General features: G+C 39.7%; 1 protein-coding gene and 1 long non-coding RNA gene across 19 annotated transcripts in view; one reads left to right on the plus strand and one right to left on the minus strand.

The window, feature by feature from the left end:
• The window catches only part of NEB (nebulin), a 219245-nt gene that overhangs the window by 184532 nt on the left and 19221 nt on the right, over positions 1-15492 (plus strand). For all 18 annotated transcript variants that reach the window (XM_070768009.1, XM_070767914.1, XM_070767927.1 and 15 more), the window contains 10 exons: positions 4667-4777; positions 5346-5450; positions 5972-6076; positions 7606-7710; positions 9130-9240; positions 9650-9760; positions 10310-10423; positions 10970-11074; positions 14387-14491; positions 15010-15114. In XM_070768009.1, the coding sequence (XP_070624110.1) occupies positions 4667-4777; positions 5346-5450; positions 5972-6076; positions 7606-7710; positions 9130-9240; positions 9650-9760; positions 10310-10423; positions 10970-11074; positions 14387-14491; positions 15010-15114 (1077 nt within the window). The remainder of the gene's footprint in view (positions 1-4666; positions 4778-5345; positions 5451-5971; positions 6077-7605; positions 7711-9129; positions 9241-9649; positions 9761-10309; positions 10424-10969; positions 11075-14386; positions 14492-15009; positions 15115-15492) is intronic.
• Positions 834-15016, minus strand: LOC139176352 (uncharacterized). Its single transcript, XR_011560763.1, has 2 exons — positions 14656-15016; positions 834-7436 (listed from the first exon to the last, which is right to left on the minus strand). It is a non-coding gene; the product is annotated as an uncharacterized lncRNA (long non-coding RNA).

The following is a 15492-nucleotide window of genomic DNA, read 5'->3' on the forward strand; positions in this document are numbered from 1 at the left end:
ATGTAAGGAGATGTTTAGAAACTCTGCAGGAAGAAGTGATACCCAGAATGAAAGTGCAATATTAGTGATCAAAGAGATACGGGGTCTTTGATAGCACTCAGGGCTTTGAAAATTATATCATGAAAAGCTTTGAAAATTTCTATCAGATGCAGTCACTTTAACTTTTTTATTTAACAAACATACATTGAAAGCTTGGGCTAGGAATGAGGGGAATAAACGTCCTCAGACTCTATGTCTACAGATAAATAGTTACAATTTGGGGTTGTGTCTCATTGATGTCCCCAGACTCTATGTCTACGGATAAATAGTTACAATTTGGGGTTGTGTCTGATTGAGGTATGCACCGGGAGCTGAGGGGGAATGCCTAATGCTAGCAGATTTCATATTAGTGAGAAGATGGACTCAGAAATGTGCCCAAACTTGATTGCCCCGTTACCTGATTTCCCTTGTTAGGCTAATTATGTAGAATACTCCTGAGTTATGACAAGTTTTTAGACATTAGATCAGAGACTCCATGATCAACCACCAGATCTTTTAGAGAGCAAGTTTTACTCCAGAAAGACAAGCTCAAGCATCTTATTTCTCCTCCAATTCTGAGATCCTGCCTTCCTCTTTTTTTTCTTTAATATTTATCTTCTTCTTCTTCTTTACTGTTTTCTCAAGTCTTTGTTTGAAGAAATAGGTTTAGGATACCTTTGGTGGTTGTACATATGCCTTTCAGCAATGCCAAACATGGAATTCCAATCTTTTAGAAGATACAAGTAGTAACGTCAGGTGACAAGAAATGGGAATTATGAAGACAAAAAGTTCAGATGTCTAACGATAAGCAAATATGATTTTTTTAAGTTTTTATTTTTAAATGCCAATGCAGTATTTTTATTACAAATTAATGGAATGGTATAAATACTTGAAACAAAGATATGAAATCACCCACAAAAAGTAGTGGAATCTCTAAGAATAGTAAAATGTAACAAGAACTTTTCGATTTAAAACACTTTTAATGTGTTTTTAAATCAAGTTCATATTATTAGCAAGCTAAAAACAAGTTGAAACCTTGAAGACTTTGCTGGTTTTGAAAATAGTGAGGCCTGTATTTCTAACCTCAGGTGAATCCTGTGATGCGGAGAATGACACCTGAGCAGGTGGTATTATGAGCTCCCCTTCTTGGGATTACTTCCTGGGAAAGGCTTCCTCAGGATTGACAGCTTCCTGGTGTGGCCACTGGTCCAGGAGAGCCCATCTGTGTGGGCCCCGCCCATTCTGACTTTGCTGTCTTGCTGGCACTCTAGGTGGAATACATCAAAGGCCAAAGGAGAGGGCACGGGCACGGCGCCGCATCTTATGACACCCCTATGATGAGGCAGCTTAAGAAAACTAATGTGCTCATCAGTGATGTAAGGCCAGCACCAGCAAGCCCGTATCTCTGTCTTCCTCTTTCTCTTGTCTACCTTCTTAGCCTTGGTCAGGGGACTGACCAAGTTGCACTCTTTTTCTGTTGGTCTTGTGTTGGAATGTGTAGAATGCTGTGGAAATTTGTCAGGGGATATACTTTTGCACACACCCATCTTTTCCTGCACGAAACATTCCCCCTGGAACATACCTCCAGAGTAGGAAGGGTAGAGTAGTTTTGAGATGGTCTACTAACTTCTTTAGGCTGCTGACACTGATCAAAGGATGAAGTAAAAATAGACTGGGCATCTTATCTCCAACCAGAGAAATAGAGTCTCCGCTGATGACTGTCGTTGGCATTTAATACATTTAAGACTGGTTATTTACTATGGTCTTGCAGTTCAGACATACTCCAAATCAACAGTATAAACTGCTCAAAATGTTTTCAGTTGTAGCTTTCACCCTATGTCTTATAGTCTCAATAGCAAGAAATGTTCTAATTCTTGAACCTGCTCTTCAGTCTTTAGAAGCGTCAATATTATTATCCTGTTCAAGTCTCTGCAAAGAAGTAGAACTGGATGTTAGATCTTTGTATTCAATTGAACTTTGAAAAAATCGATTGAAAACTTCCTTCCCACACTCTCTGAGCCCGCTAGGATTATGGACACTGATGTTGCCATTTGCAACATGGCACTGCGCAGTTGCATCTCAGGTTTCCCTGGTAAATAAGAGAAAGAAGGCTTTTCTATTCCACATCCCGCATGAATGTGGGTTTACTGTGAAAGTGAAAGTAAAGTTGTTGCTCAGCCGACTCTTTGCGACCCCATGGACTGTAGCCTACCACGCTTCTCCGTCCATGGGATTTTCCAGGCAAGAATACTGGAGTGGGTTGCCATTTCCTTCTCCAGAGGATCTTCCCAACCCAGGGATCAAACCCAGGTCTCCCACATTGTAGGTAGATGCTTTACCATCTGAGCCACCAGGGAAGATATACACTTTACTTGGGTTTACTGTACTTCCCACCTAATCCCACACCTTTCTAAGAATTCTTGAAGTCCTAAGTCTGATATGTGTCCTTATCATGCAAAATAGAGTGGTAGGGTTTACTGTACTTCCCACCTAATCCCACACCTTTCTAAGAATTCTTGAAGTCCTGAGTCTGATATGTGTCTTTATCATGCAAAATAGAGTGGTACTTAAGAAGATTCAGTCAAAAAGGAAGATTGGACATGGTGGCTCATATTCCTGGCAGTAGTTATGCTCGACTGCATTTGCTTGGGGCCTTCTTGTGGAAAGAGGAGGAATAACTTTTTAATTAAAAAGTTAGAAATTTAAATCTGCTTAAAATTAACAGAAGAAAAAGGAACTGAAAGGCCAGCAGAAAGCTGCTCTTCAAGTACTTTTTTCAGACGTGAGTTATTTTCTAAAAGATAGAGGGTTTTTAGCATTCTTCTAAAGAAATGGATTTTATTCCCATCAGAGATGGGCCTTTGCAATTTTTCTTCCCCAGTCTTGCCTCTGCACATCTACCTGACTTTGCTTTTCTGTTTCTCAGCTCTTGGGATCAGCCCTATTCTTAGGGTTTCTGCATCTTTAGGACGTTTTCTCTTGGTCCAGACACCAGCTTACCACCTCTGACATTCCTTAGCAGGCTTTTCATTTTATTTGGGGAGTGCATTTCCTTTCAGAGAAGAGCCATTGTAGCATTTCTTTATGTTGTTTTTCTGTTCTGTTGTTTCTGCTTCCTCCATTGCGTGTCTGACTCAGTGCGCCCGCATCCTGCTGTACTGCTCTGCATGCTTATTTTGTCTGTGCGTTTTCACTGGAGATTTATTCAAAATAAATGAATCTTAGCACTGTGAATGCTTTTCCTTTAATGTGGCAGACTTCATTGTTCTTAGCACTTGAGTGGCCTCCTGTTGTGCCTGTTCTGCTGGATGTGGAAAGTTGTGGGGAAGTAAAGTGATGAAGCATGAGGGGACTGATTTTAAGTGTCTACAGTGCGAAATATCTGGGCAACCAGATCCTGGTGTGCTAACTTTGAATGAGCAAGTCTTTCATTTTACCAACAACAGAAACTCTAGGTGTCCCAGAGCATCAAATATTGCCCTGTTAGCTGGCTAACATCTAGAAAGAGCTCATTTTTCTTTCTTCCTAGAATAAGTAACTGTGCTATGCTTAGTCACTCTGTTGTGTCCAACTCTTTGCAACCCCATGGCCTGTAGCCCGCCAGGCTCCTCTGTCCATGGGGATTCTCCAGGCAAGAATACTGGAGTGGGTTGCCATTTCCTCCTCCAGGGAATCTTCCCAACCCAGGAACTGAACCCAGGTCTCCCGCATTGCAGGCGGATTCTTTACCATCTGAGCCACTAGGGACGCCCAGAATAAATAACTAGCAGGGTTCTATTTCTGGTGTTAATCCTAGCATCAAAGGAATCAGTCTGTCTTTCAGTAAGGAAGTGTTTCTGTCACTTTCAGTTTATTCTGTTGAATATTCCTATAAGTAAATCTCATCTTTAGCTATTTTGCTTAGGCCTTATGACTGTCTCTTTCATTAATCAAATCACATTTATTAAGCAACTATTAGTGCCCGGCATTGCACTTCTTTTTTAAATTGAAGTTATTTAATCCTTTACATATTCTTTTATATATCCTGCAAGTAAAATATATTTAATCTTATTTTTCTCTTTCTCCATCTAACCTGAAATTATATCAAATACCCCCAAATTCTGTTTTTACTCAAAAGTTATGCCAATATTTTTCCAATTAAAAAAAATTAAAATGATAAAGCTAAAGTACAAAATAATAAATTCTCCTAAATTCAACAGATTCCTTACTTCTCACTTATCTTGATCATTTATAAAGCCTCTTTGAACTCCTGGAAATAGACCTAAAATGCTTTTGGTTTTGCTAGGTAGGAGGACTAAAATGCTTCAAATCAAATATATTAGATCATGTCTCTGAATTTAGCCAGAAGCCTTTTCCCATGCATTTTTGTCCTGCATCAAAAGGAAGTGAATCTTTCATACCTCTGGATAATATAAAAATGAGCAAAACAAATACTATGTCATTTGTTCTTATACTTAATTGCCTGTTGTCCCTGCATAATTATTAATAATGCTCCCTTTTACTCTTAAAAGTGGCCTAATTTGGATAATAAATTATATGATCACTTTTTGTGTAACATATGTTCTTTTGCATTTACATTTCCCCTGTTCCTCAGCCTTCAAATAAACTGACATTCAGGAATAATTTGGATTTTTGCATTTGCTATTAGGTTCAATACCGAGAAAATTTCAACAAAGAGAAGGGCAAGACACCAAAATACAATCCAAAAGATAGCCAGCTCTACAAAGTCATGAAAGATGCTAATACTCTTGCAAGTGAGGTATGTGTGAATTTGCCATTTTAAGTATTTTTAAGTATGTAATTCAGTGCTATTAATTGCAGTCACAATGTTGTCCAACTACCACTATTAATTCCAAAGCTTTTCATCACCTCAAAACACAAACTCTATAACTATTAAGCAATAACTCTCCATTTCTCTCTCTCACCAATCCCTGGAAAGCTCTCATCTACTTTCTGTCCCTATACGTTTGCCTATTAGAGATTTCATGTAAGTAGAATCATGTAATTTTCGTCCTTTTTTGGTCTGGCTTATTTCATTTAGCTCAATGTTTTCAAGGTTCATCCGTGCTGCGTAGCGTATGTCAGAACTTCATTCCATCTATGGTTAAACAGTATTCCACTTTATGTATGTATCACACCGTGTTTGTCCCTTCATCTGTCAATGGATACTTGAATTTCCCGTTTTTGGCTACTGTAAATGAGTTATGGTTTTTTTTATTACCATTTCCAGCATTTGTTTCAGGATGAGTTAACTTATTATGGTTTCATTAGTACAGTTTTCCATTTCCTATTTATATGATTTCCTTTTTCCCCTTACTGTGGCACAGGTTAAGTATAAGGCTGATTTGAAGAAACTTCACAAACCTGTGACTGACATGAAGGAATCGCTAATAATGAACCATGTCTTGAATACAAGCCACCTTGCCAGTTCTGTAAGCTCAATCATTTGCTCCAAAAACAGCTTGTTTCACCCCTTTACAGCTAAATTCCTTCTCTGAGGTCACATGCATCTCCTTCTCTGCTACTGAAAGCGTGTCTGTCCTCTGAGTGCATTCTTCCAAATGACAATATTAATCTACCAGTGCTCCCCTGACTGCCACACCTCTCAGATTATAAAATTGCTTCTGTTTGGGGAATATTTTAACTTCTTTTTCTCCCAATTAACCACTCCCTTTCCTCCTCGTAAAAACATAGACTTAACACTTGGAATAGTTTCTTTCACTTTTAACTTTTCACTCTTAAAAGCCTACTTTACATGCTTGTATTTATTAACTGACAATACTGAACATGTATCTTTATCCTTTAAAATGTTTTTTTAATCCCCTATGTGGTGTTCGCTAATTTTCATTTGGTCTTGATGCTGCTGCTGTGTAAATATCCAACCTAAAGAGAAAAACAGGAATGCGGAGCAGCTTTGCCATCAGTGTGCCTCTTTTTGCCTCCTTCCCCTCAGTACCAGTACAAGAAGAACTATGAGAAGAGTAAAGGTCACTACCACACAATACCTGACAATCTGGAGCAGCTTCATCTAAAAGAGGCCACAGAATTACAGAGTATCGTAAGTTGACCAAGACTGTCTTTTTTCCTGCACATTCACCTACCATGTCCAAAGTTTTCATGGATTCCCCTAGAGGACAGTAGTTACACTTGTAGCAACAAGTGCTCCTGAAAATTTCCAAAGATATCAGGGGCCTGGAATTTAGCAACATGTTGAAACAAATGTTCATGTTACGAATGATAACAATGTGTACATACACTGGAGAAATAGTACAGTAGGCATGCAGTATGTGTTACTCAGGTTACTCACAGAGACTGGATGTAAGCATGAAGATTATATCACCAGGGAGACGGATCCCTTAGAAAATATTAGTGGGACTTCCCTGGTGGTTCAGTGGCTAAGACGCCATGCTCCCAATGCAGGGGGCCTGGATTTGATTCCTGGTCGGGGATCTAGGTCCCACATGTTGCAACCAAAGATCCCACATGCCACAGTTAAGACCTGACACAGCCAGATAAATCAATAAATATATTTGTTTTAAAAAAAGAAAAGAAAATATTACTAAGAAGGATGGGGAGCCTTTAGAGGATTTGGGGCAGAGGAGTGATATGATCAGGTCACCACTGAAGTAGTCTCTGGGTGTGGAAGAAATTGCAAAATTTATACAAGTAAGATTCTCCCAGGAAAAGAACTCAGGGAAGGTATTCGCTGCCACATGACCTTCTATTTCACAAATTCAGCTATTCCCATCCCCATTGGGCATTAACAAGAAGGCTGAATTACTAAAGATGCTTCCCATCATCTGTAAAGCAGCCCGTGTTCCTGGATCTCTATGTTAATGTGTTGTCATAAGCAAGAGAGCTGAGATTGGCCTTTGCTATGAAGATGCTGTGTGACCCAGGCTTTTGTCTTTCAGTGTCTCCTGTGTAAATTAGGAATATCTATAGGCTCCTCCCATTCCTGAGCCCCTGTGATGAGGATGAGGAGTTTGTATTTGTAAAATAGCCTTGGGGTCTTTTTGAGAATGTCAGGTTTGTTAGAAATTCAGTCAATGACTAGTCAACTGGTTTTCATTTTCATACCAACCTATATTGGCAGCATTGAATGTGACCAGTTATTACCTCAGTTGAGTTGATATGTAAATAAAGTTGTATGCATTATCTATTAAGGCCCCAGGTCCCTGATAAAAGTTCTTACGAAGGGAAGATTGGAGATTTTTATTAGAAATATTGGCTGATGCTCCGGCTAAAATATTCACATCTATATACATCAAATCTCGGCAAACCTTCCCTGTGGACAGTTTTCCCATGAATTTCTTGTCTCAATGCTTGTCTTGGCTGATTCTTCTGCAGTGATCCTTTTGTCTCCTTGAATTGAACACAAATCCTGACCATGCCTTGCAGACAGTTTTGGTGTTACCCTGCCAGGCCAAAATAAAAAGTAACTTTCTGAAACATGACAGGAAACTGTTTTGCCTGGCAATGAGATGCCACCCAATTGGACACAATGTACCAATTAAAAATGCTACTGTTAAACTGGTCTCTGTCTCAGAATTGGCCAGAGATGTCTCATAAGGGTTTTATCACTAGGTGAAATACAAAGAAAAGTACGAAAAGGAACGAGGGAAGCCTATGCTAGATTTTGAAACACCAACGTACATCACTGCCAAGGAGTCTCAGCAGATGCAGAGTGGGGTAAGTCCTGCACAAACCCCAACACAGCAAGTATACCATCGAGCTAAGGCAAACAACCTCTACCCGCAAAAGTGTTGAGCCTGTTGTTATCCCAAAGGTGTGGATGATGGGATTCTTCAACATATAATTACCAAAATCTTTTCCATATCTCAAATCCTGTGGTTCCATTATTTATATAAAAAATTTTTCTGAATAATAAACATTTACCATATATGTTTATCTCAACTACCCTTTTCACAGAATTAGGAGATAGCAAACTGTTCCTAATACTGAAACAAATTATTTTGAATGTAATGTAATTTTTTCTTTGAATCAGTTCCCTCTATGCAGACCCACTGTTGGCTTTGAATTGTTCTCTTAATAGGAAGCCTCCAGTCCAAGAAAGGAAGATTTTTTTTTTCTTTTAATCAGGGTTTTTATCAAGATATCAAAAAAGTCAGTATGTCATATTTCCTATTTTAGAAATGTAAGCAGAGGCATCTAAAATAAAATTTTAAAAAATTTTAATCAATAGCAGAGAAGAATGAATCTTATTTTGAAACTGAGAAAGTCTGTCTTCATTGGGAAACAGGCTTATTTTGGATTTCTTCTGCCTCACCTCCATGAGCGTATCTCCAACCATAAAGATAAATGGCTTTTAATATAAGTAGTAGTTTGGGGAGCTTTCTGGTGTGTAGAATGCCAGATAACAGAAAATTTTAAACTGTTTAAAACAGGTGGTAAACCTGGGGAAAGCATCTGTGGGAGCTCCTTGTACTATTCTTACAACTTTTCTGTAGATGTCAAATTCTATCAGAATTAAAAAATGACAAAAATTGAGTCCCAATGTCTATTCCAAGCCTCCCAGTCATACAGCCTCATCCACAGATTTGAGAGATGGGGGAGTTGGTGGCCCTTCCTCCTAACAGTGAACAAAGCCTGATAACTTCTCTGGGCTTCATTATCCACCTTATTTGTTAGGTGATTTAGAATAATAGTTGTGATTATGAGAAAGGACAAATTTGCATTTGGTGCCCTCAAGATCCCCTTCCTCTGAGTGGTTTTTTATTTTCTTCCCGAGTCACTTCTGATTCAGAAGTAGAATTTTATTGCCTTCAGGAAAGTGTCATCAAGAGAGAGGACAACATATTGAGAGTCTTGGGGGTACCTCCGTCCTTCCCCTTTCAGAGGGCCAGCCCCCATGGGAGTGGTAGATAGGCAAATGAGAGGCCACCGAAGGTTCTCAGCCTCTAAGTCTCCTCGGGGAATTTGCTCTGCCCAGGGTATTTCCAGAACAGTCATGTTTCAAATGTGTGATTATCAGCAGAACTAAGATCAAGAAGCCATACACAGAAAGAAAATGTAACTGTTTTCTTCCTAGGGTTGAGAAATAAGTTGTAACAAACATTCTTTCTTGTCTTTCCTTCCTACTTACATTAGAAAGAATATAGGAAAGATTATGAAGAGTCCATTAAAGGCAGAAACCTGACTGGCCTGGAGGTCACACCAGCTCTATTACATGTCAAATATGCAACCAAAATAGCCAGCGAGGTAGTGCCCACTCAGTCTTTCCTCTCCCTCCTGACCCAAATAATTGCACTAATGACACTCATCAACGTATTCCGACCATTTTCACCACCACCTAACTCTCCGGGGTCCAAGTTGGGTTCCCATGTGTTTCATACTAGCACCTAATCTATTACCCATATTAATTCTCCTAACTTTTAATTGAGTACCTAATAAAATGTGCTTACCTTAGCATTCTATTAATTTCTAGTTTATTTGATATTGGATATTAACTGATGAAGCTTATACCCTGCCTTTATTAATTTTTTTATTGGCTAAACTGTAACTGTGTGAAATTAGGACATTTTTGTTTTGTATTTTGGTGAGGGACTTTTCAGCAGAGGAACAATCCAGGCTTTCTTGTGAGCACTGTTGCTTGTATTTTGTGCTATAGAAAGAGTACAGGAAAGATCTAGAGGAAAGCATCCGTGGGAAGGGTCTCAGCGAAATGGAAGACACACCGGATATGCTAAGAGCAAAGAATGCCACCCAGATCCTCAACGAGGTGGGCACCCAGCTGACTGCATGCACAGGATCAACCGAGTATCTTCTTCCTAGCCAAGTTGCATTTTTTTAAAAAGTGATAGTTTTTGTATTTCAGATTCTCTGTTCAACATGATTATTAATCATTACATAAAATATCTCGATTTCTGATGAGTTGATATTGTAACTGTTTCCATAGTGGCTATGCCTGTTCTTTATCTAATAGCTTTTGATTTAATCTTGATACATTTGTTGTGCCCATTTAAATAAAAACACCACCCTGGAGTGGTGGGCATCTAAGTGTAATTGTTTATGCACCAAACCAGATTTAAAATATGCTTTGTACTTTAATGTTCTAAGCAGAGAATGCTAGAAATTGCTCCGAAGGAGGTTCTGGCATCAGTATAAGTCTTCTGAAGCGGCCTTCTGTTGTCCCCACTCTGTCCCACCCCAGGGAGTGCAGAGGTGACACTAGCAATGCAAGTAGCATGTTACGTGGGTCTATCTTCACTCTGCACATTTATTATCTTGCTAGGACAGTTAACTAACATTTCTTTTCATGCTCCTATAGAAAGAATATAAGAGAGATCTGGAGCTGGAAGTCAAAGGAAGAGGCCTGAATGCCATGGCCAATGAAACTCCTGACTTCCTGAGAGCCAGGAATGCTACAGATATTGCCAGCCAGGTGAGTGTTCCATGTCAGTCTTTAAAAACAAAACAAAACAAAAAAGTAGCTGTGATTGTAAGAACACAGTTTTTTCCTTCTATTATCTTACTTGTTGGTCAATTACAGTCAGATGCATATAATGGCATGGCGGAATCTGTTCTGATGAAAGGATCCAGGACGTTTGCCAAGGCTGCTCTCATCTGTCCTTCTCCCAGCTCTTCCAAAAAGAATCAATGCCTTACTATCTGTTGATTGTCCCTCTCCTCCTTTCCCAAACCCTGCACAACGTCTCTCACCAGCCCTCACACCACCCAGTCCCCCCAATCAACTAGATAGTCTAGGACTCAACCTTTCTTTCCGAATCTCACTCCTTAACATAAAGCTATAAACACAAGAGAAAAAACAATTGTTGAGTAGCAAATGAATGAATCCTTTTATCTTTTGTTTTTATTTTGAATAATGAATCCTTTTAGAAAAGAAGTATTGATTACTTAATACTCAAACTGAGCCAACAAATGTGTGCACTGTAAACATTTATCCAACTATTGGGTGTTCCTTTTGTAGATTAAGTATAAGCAATCAGCAGAAATGGAAAAAGCCAATTTCACTTCTGTGGTTGACACTCCGGAGATCATTCATGCCCAGCAAGTCAAGAACCTTTCAAGCCAGGTAAGGACATTCATCAGAATATCACACATTGACCCCAGTTACAAAGAACAAGTCTTTCCATTAATACTGAAGGAGATTCTTTCAAATCACAATTTTGCCCAGTAAAAAAGAAGAGATTCATCTATGATGCAGGTTTGAGTTAGACTTGAGATTCCTATATCAGAATTAAAATAATGGAGAGAATTTTAAGGTACTGAAGAACTCTTAAATGGTTCCACTCATAATTTTTTAAGGGCTTCCCAGGTGGTGCCAGTGGTAAAGAATCCACCTGCCAATGAAGGAAATACAAGACACAGGTTTTATCCCTGGAGTAGGAATTGGCCACCCACTCCAGTATTCTAGGAAATGGCAACCCACTCCAGTGTTCTTGCCTAGAGAATCCTAGGGACGGGGGAGCCTGGTGGGCTGCCGTCTATGGGGTCGCACAGAGTCGGACACGACTGAGGTGACTTAGCAGCCAGTATTCTTGCCTGGAAAATTCCATGGACAGAGGAGCCTGGAGGACTATAGTCCATGGGTCTGCAAAGAGTTGGACATGAGTGAACACACACATGCATGCACATAATTTTTTTATTTTTCCAGTTTTATTGACATAAAATTGAATGTATCACCATATAAGTTTAAGGTGTACAGTGTAATGGTTTGTGAAAGTCAGTCAGTCATGTCTGACTCTGCGATCCCATGGACTATCTAGTCCCTGGAATTCTCCAGGCCAGAATACTGGGTGCTGCTGCTGCTAAGTCACTTCAGTCGTGTCCAACTCTGTGTGACCCCATAGATGGCGGCCCACCAGGCTCCCCTGTCCCTGGGATTCTCCAGGCAATAACACTGGAGTGGGTTGCCATTTCCTTCTCCAATGCATGAAAGTGAAAAGTGGAATGGGTAGCTGTTCCCTTCCCCAGGGGATCTTCCCAACCCAGGGATTGAACCCAGGTGTCCAACATTGCAGGCAGATTCTTTATCAGCTGAGCCACCAGGGAAGCTCAAGAATACTGGAGTGGGTAGCTTATCCCTTTGCCAATGAATCTTCCCGACCCAGGAACTGAACCGGGGTCTCCTGCATTACAAGCAGATTCTTTACCAGCTGAGCTATTAAGTGTAATGGTTTGGCTTATATTACTTGTGAAGTGATTACCTCAATAAGTTTAATTAGCATCCATCATATAGTAAAAAAAAAACAAAAAAAAGAAAATTTTTCCTTGCGATGGAACTCTCAGGATTTAGTCTCTTCACAACTTCCACACCGTGCAGCAGTATTAACTACAGTTGTCATCATGGTACTCATTACACCCCTACTACTTTATAACTGGAAGTTTGTCACTTTTTGACCCCTTTCTCCAATTCCACTTCACCCCCAACTCCCACCTCCGGCAACCACAAATCTGATCAGTTTTTCTATGAGTTTGTTTTGATTTTAGATTCCACAGATATGTGAGGTCATACACTCACATATTTGTGAGATCAAGTATTTGTCTTTCTCTGACTTATTTCACTTAGTGTTGTGCCCTCCATATCTACCCATTTGTCACAGATGGTGGGATCTTCTGTTTTTATGCCTGAATATTATTCCGTTGTACATATATAGCACAACTTTTTTTAAACTGGAGGGTTAATTGCTTTACAGTGTTGCACTGATTTCTACCACACAGCAATGCAAATCAGCCACAATTAAACATGTATCTATGTATATATATACACACACACCACAACATTTTTCACCCATCATTTGTTGGTATACACTTAGGTTGTTTCCATGTCTCGACTATTATAAATAATGATGCTATGAACATCAAAGTGCAGGTATCTTTTCAAATTAGTGCTTTTATATCCTTCAGATATATTCTCAGAAGTGGAATTGCTGGATCCTGTGGTAGTTGTGTTTTTAATTTTTTGTGGATCCTCTATACTATTTTCCAAAGAGGCAAAACCAGTTTACAATCCCAGTGGGGCACTGTTCTCCACACCCTCACCAGCATTTATTTGTTATCGCTTGTCTTTCTGATGATGGCCATTCACACAGGCATGAGTTACCACCCATAGTTAAAAAATCAGTCCCTTAAAATGTGGATGTAAAATTTGCAAATCTGGAAGAAAGAAAGTTGATCACCCACATCTGATTATCAGTTTCTTTAACAAGATTGAGATTATGTCAACACTAACCATACAATCTAACCCTGATTCTTCCCGATGGATAACTCTCTCTCTTCCTACAGAGAGATAAAGAAAAGTATGATGTCCTTCTTACTCCTGGATATATATCCTCATTTGTTTTAATCTTCACTACTGATCAGGAACCTGCAATTTACTTGAGTAGCCCCAAATTAGAGTTTTTTGCTTGTCTCCTAATCATTGAGTTAGAAAGCAGTAGTTGCTTGAGTGGGCTATACTGCATAACACCTGGGAATATAGCTTTCCTGGCCCCATCCTGGAAGTTCTTGTTGGACCTGCCTGCTGGCTCACCCCTGTAGCCAGGAGCCCAACCATACCTGCTCACAGGTCAGTGACAATATCTTTGTCACCAACCAAGGACTGGCATTCAAGAGGCCTTGGTGATGGCTCTCAACTCTCCTACTTTTCTCCATTTTGCCTGTTGAACAGTCTGGCTCCATCCAGTTCACTACAGGCATCCCTTTGTTGCTGCCAGGAACCTCAGGGGCTGTCACCTCCCTCATATGCCCACTTGGCCAGTTTAGCCATTGACAATTTTGTTGTTCAGCTGCTCAGTTGTGTCCAACTCTTTGCATGCTGCATGCATGCTGGACTGCAGCATGCCAGGCTTCCCTGTCCTTCACAAATACCCAGAGCTTGCTCGAACTCATGTCCCTTGAGTTGGTGATACCATTCAACCATTTCATCCTCTGTCATCCCCTTCTTCTTCCTCCTGCCTTCAATCTTTCCCAGCATCAGGGTCTTGTCCAAGGAGTCAGCTCTTTGTATCAGGTGGCCACAAGTATTGGAGCTTCAGCCTCAGCATCAGTCCCTCCAATGAATGAATATTTAGGATTGATTTCTTTAGGATTGACTGGGTTGATCTTACAGTCCAAGGGGACTCTCAAGTCTTCTCCAACACCACAGTTCTTCTCCAACACCAAAATGACAATGGGTCATGACAATGGATCTTGGGCTCAGTTCTCCTGGAAAGAAGAGGCCTGGTGCTCACTGATCCAAGGGCTCTGCTTTACAACTCCCTAATATCCTTAAACAGTCAAAAAAAAGACTTTCCCTCTGCTGAGCAGGAAGGGCTATTTTAGGTCCCATTGGCCTATATCCCTGTGTTCTTCACCGTCCTTATTTCTTGGAATCTGTTTCCAGAAAAAGTACAAGGAAGATGCAGAGAAGTGCATGTCATATTATGAGACCGTTTTGGACACCCCAGAGATGCAGAGGGTCCGGGAGAACCAAAAGAACTTCAGCCTTGTGAGTTTTTATTGATTCTAAGGCACAGCTCACTGGGACATGGGTTGAGGCTGGGAAAGAAGGATGCCTCTGGGCACACATGCTTGGGTATCCAGCCTACAGCTGCCCTCAGCACCTCCCACCCCTGCCCCGGAGATGTGTGTTCCAGTTTCCTCTGGGCTCACCTTTTAGCTCAGTCCCAAATCATCTCACACTTTGTTAGTGACTTCTTGTCGTTAAATATGAACTGTCACCATCTTTTCCAGGTGGTGACATCTTTTCAAAGTTAATTCTAGGCAAGAGATATTAAAAAAAAAAAAAAAAAAAAAACTACTTTTAGCGTTTTAAAGTTTAGTTTCTCTCCAAAATTCTTATTGAATTTCTCATTGGCTATCTATGATTATTGTGGCAGATACATTTAAAATATATATATATATATATATATATAAGGTTTTAACTTCCCTTACACAATATAGGACAATTAAAAATATACAAAACAATGTTGAAATCTTAACAAGATGTTTACTCTTTTTTCATAGCTCCAATACCAGTATGACCTTAAAAACAGTAAAGGAAAAATTACAGTTGTTCAAGACACGCCAGAAATACTGCGTGTAAAAGAAAATCAAAAGAATTTCAGCTCGGTATATTTACTATTTATTTTCCATTTAATGCTAACCTAATAATTTCAGTCTCTTTAAAAATATACTAGCCTCACGCTGATTCAGACAATTAACATCTAACCTCCCCAGTTAATGCTAGTTCTTTGTTAAAATTCCCCATAATTTGCTCTAAAACCACCACTCCAGAGACCATTAGAAATAACATGTCTGCTAACAAAGGAGCTTTTAATCCCAAGGGCAGTAACACGTGTTGTCTTGCTCCAAGAAGACAGATTTCTTTTCGACACTGATTTATTATCCCTCCCCAAAATAACTGACTTTATATTTATTTAATGGATCTTGTGTTTCACACTGGAGTGTCTTTTAATCAACATTTTCTGCTTTTTCTCATTATGTATT

This window comes from Bos indicus, chromosome 2, assembly GCF_029378745.1.
Source record: "Bos indicus isolate NIAB-ARS_2022 breed Sahiwal x Tharparkar chromosome 2, NIAB-ARS_B.indTharparkar_mat_pri_1.0, whole genome shotgun sequence".
Taxonomy (NCBI): Eukaryota; Metazoa; Chordata; class Mammalia; order Artiodactyla; family Bovidae; genus Bos; species Bos indicus.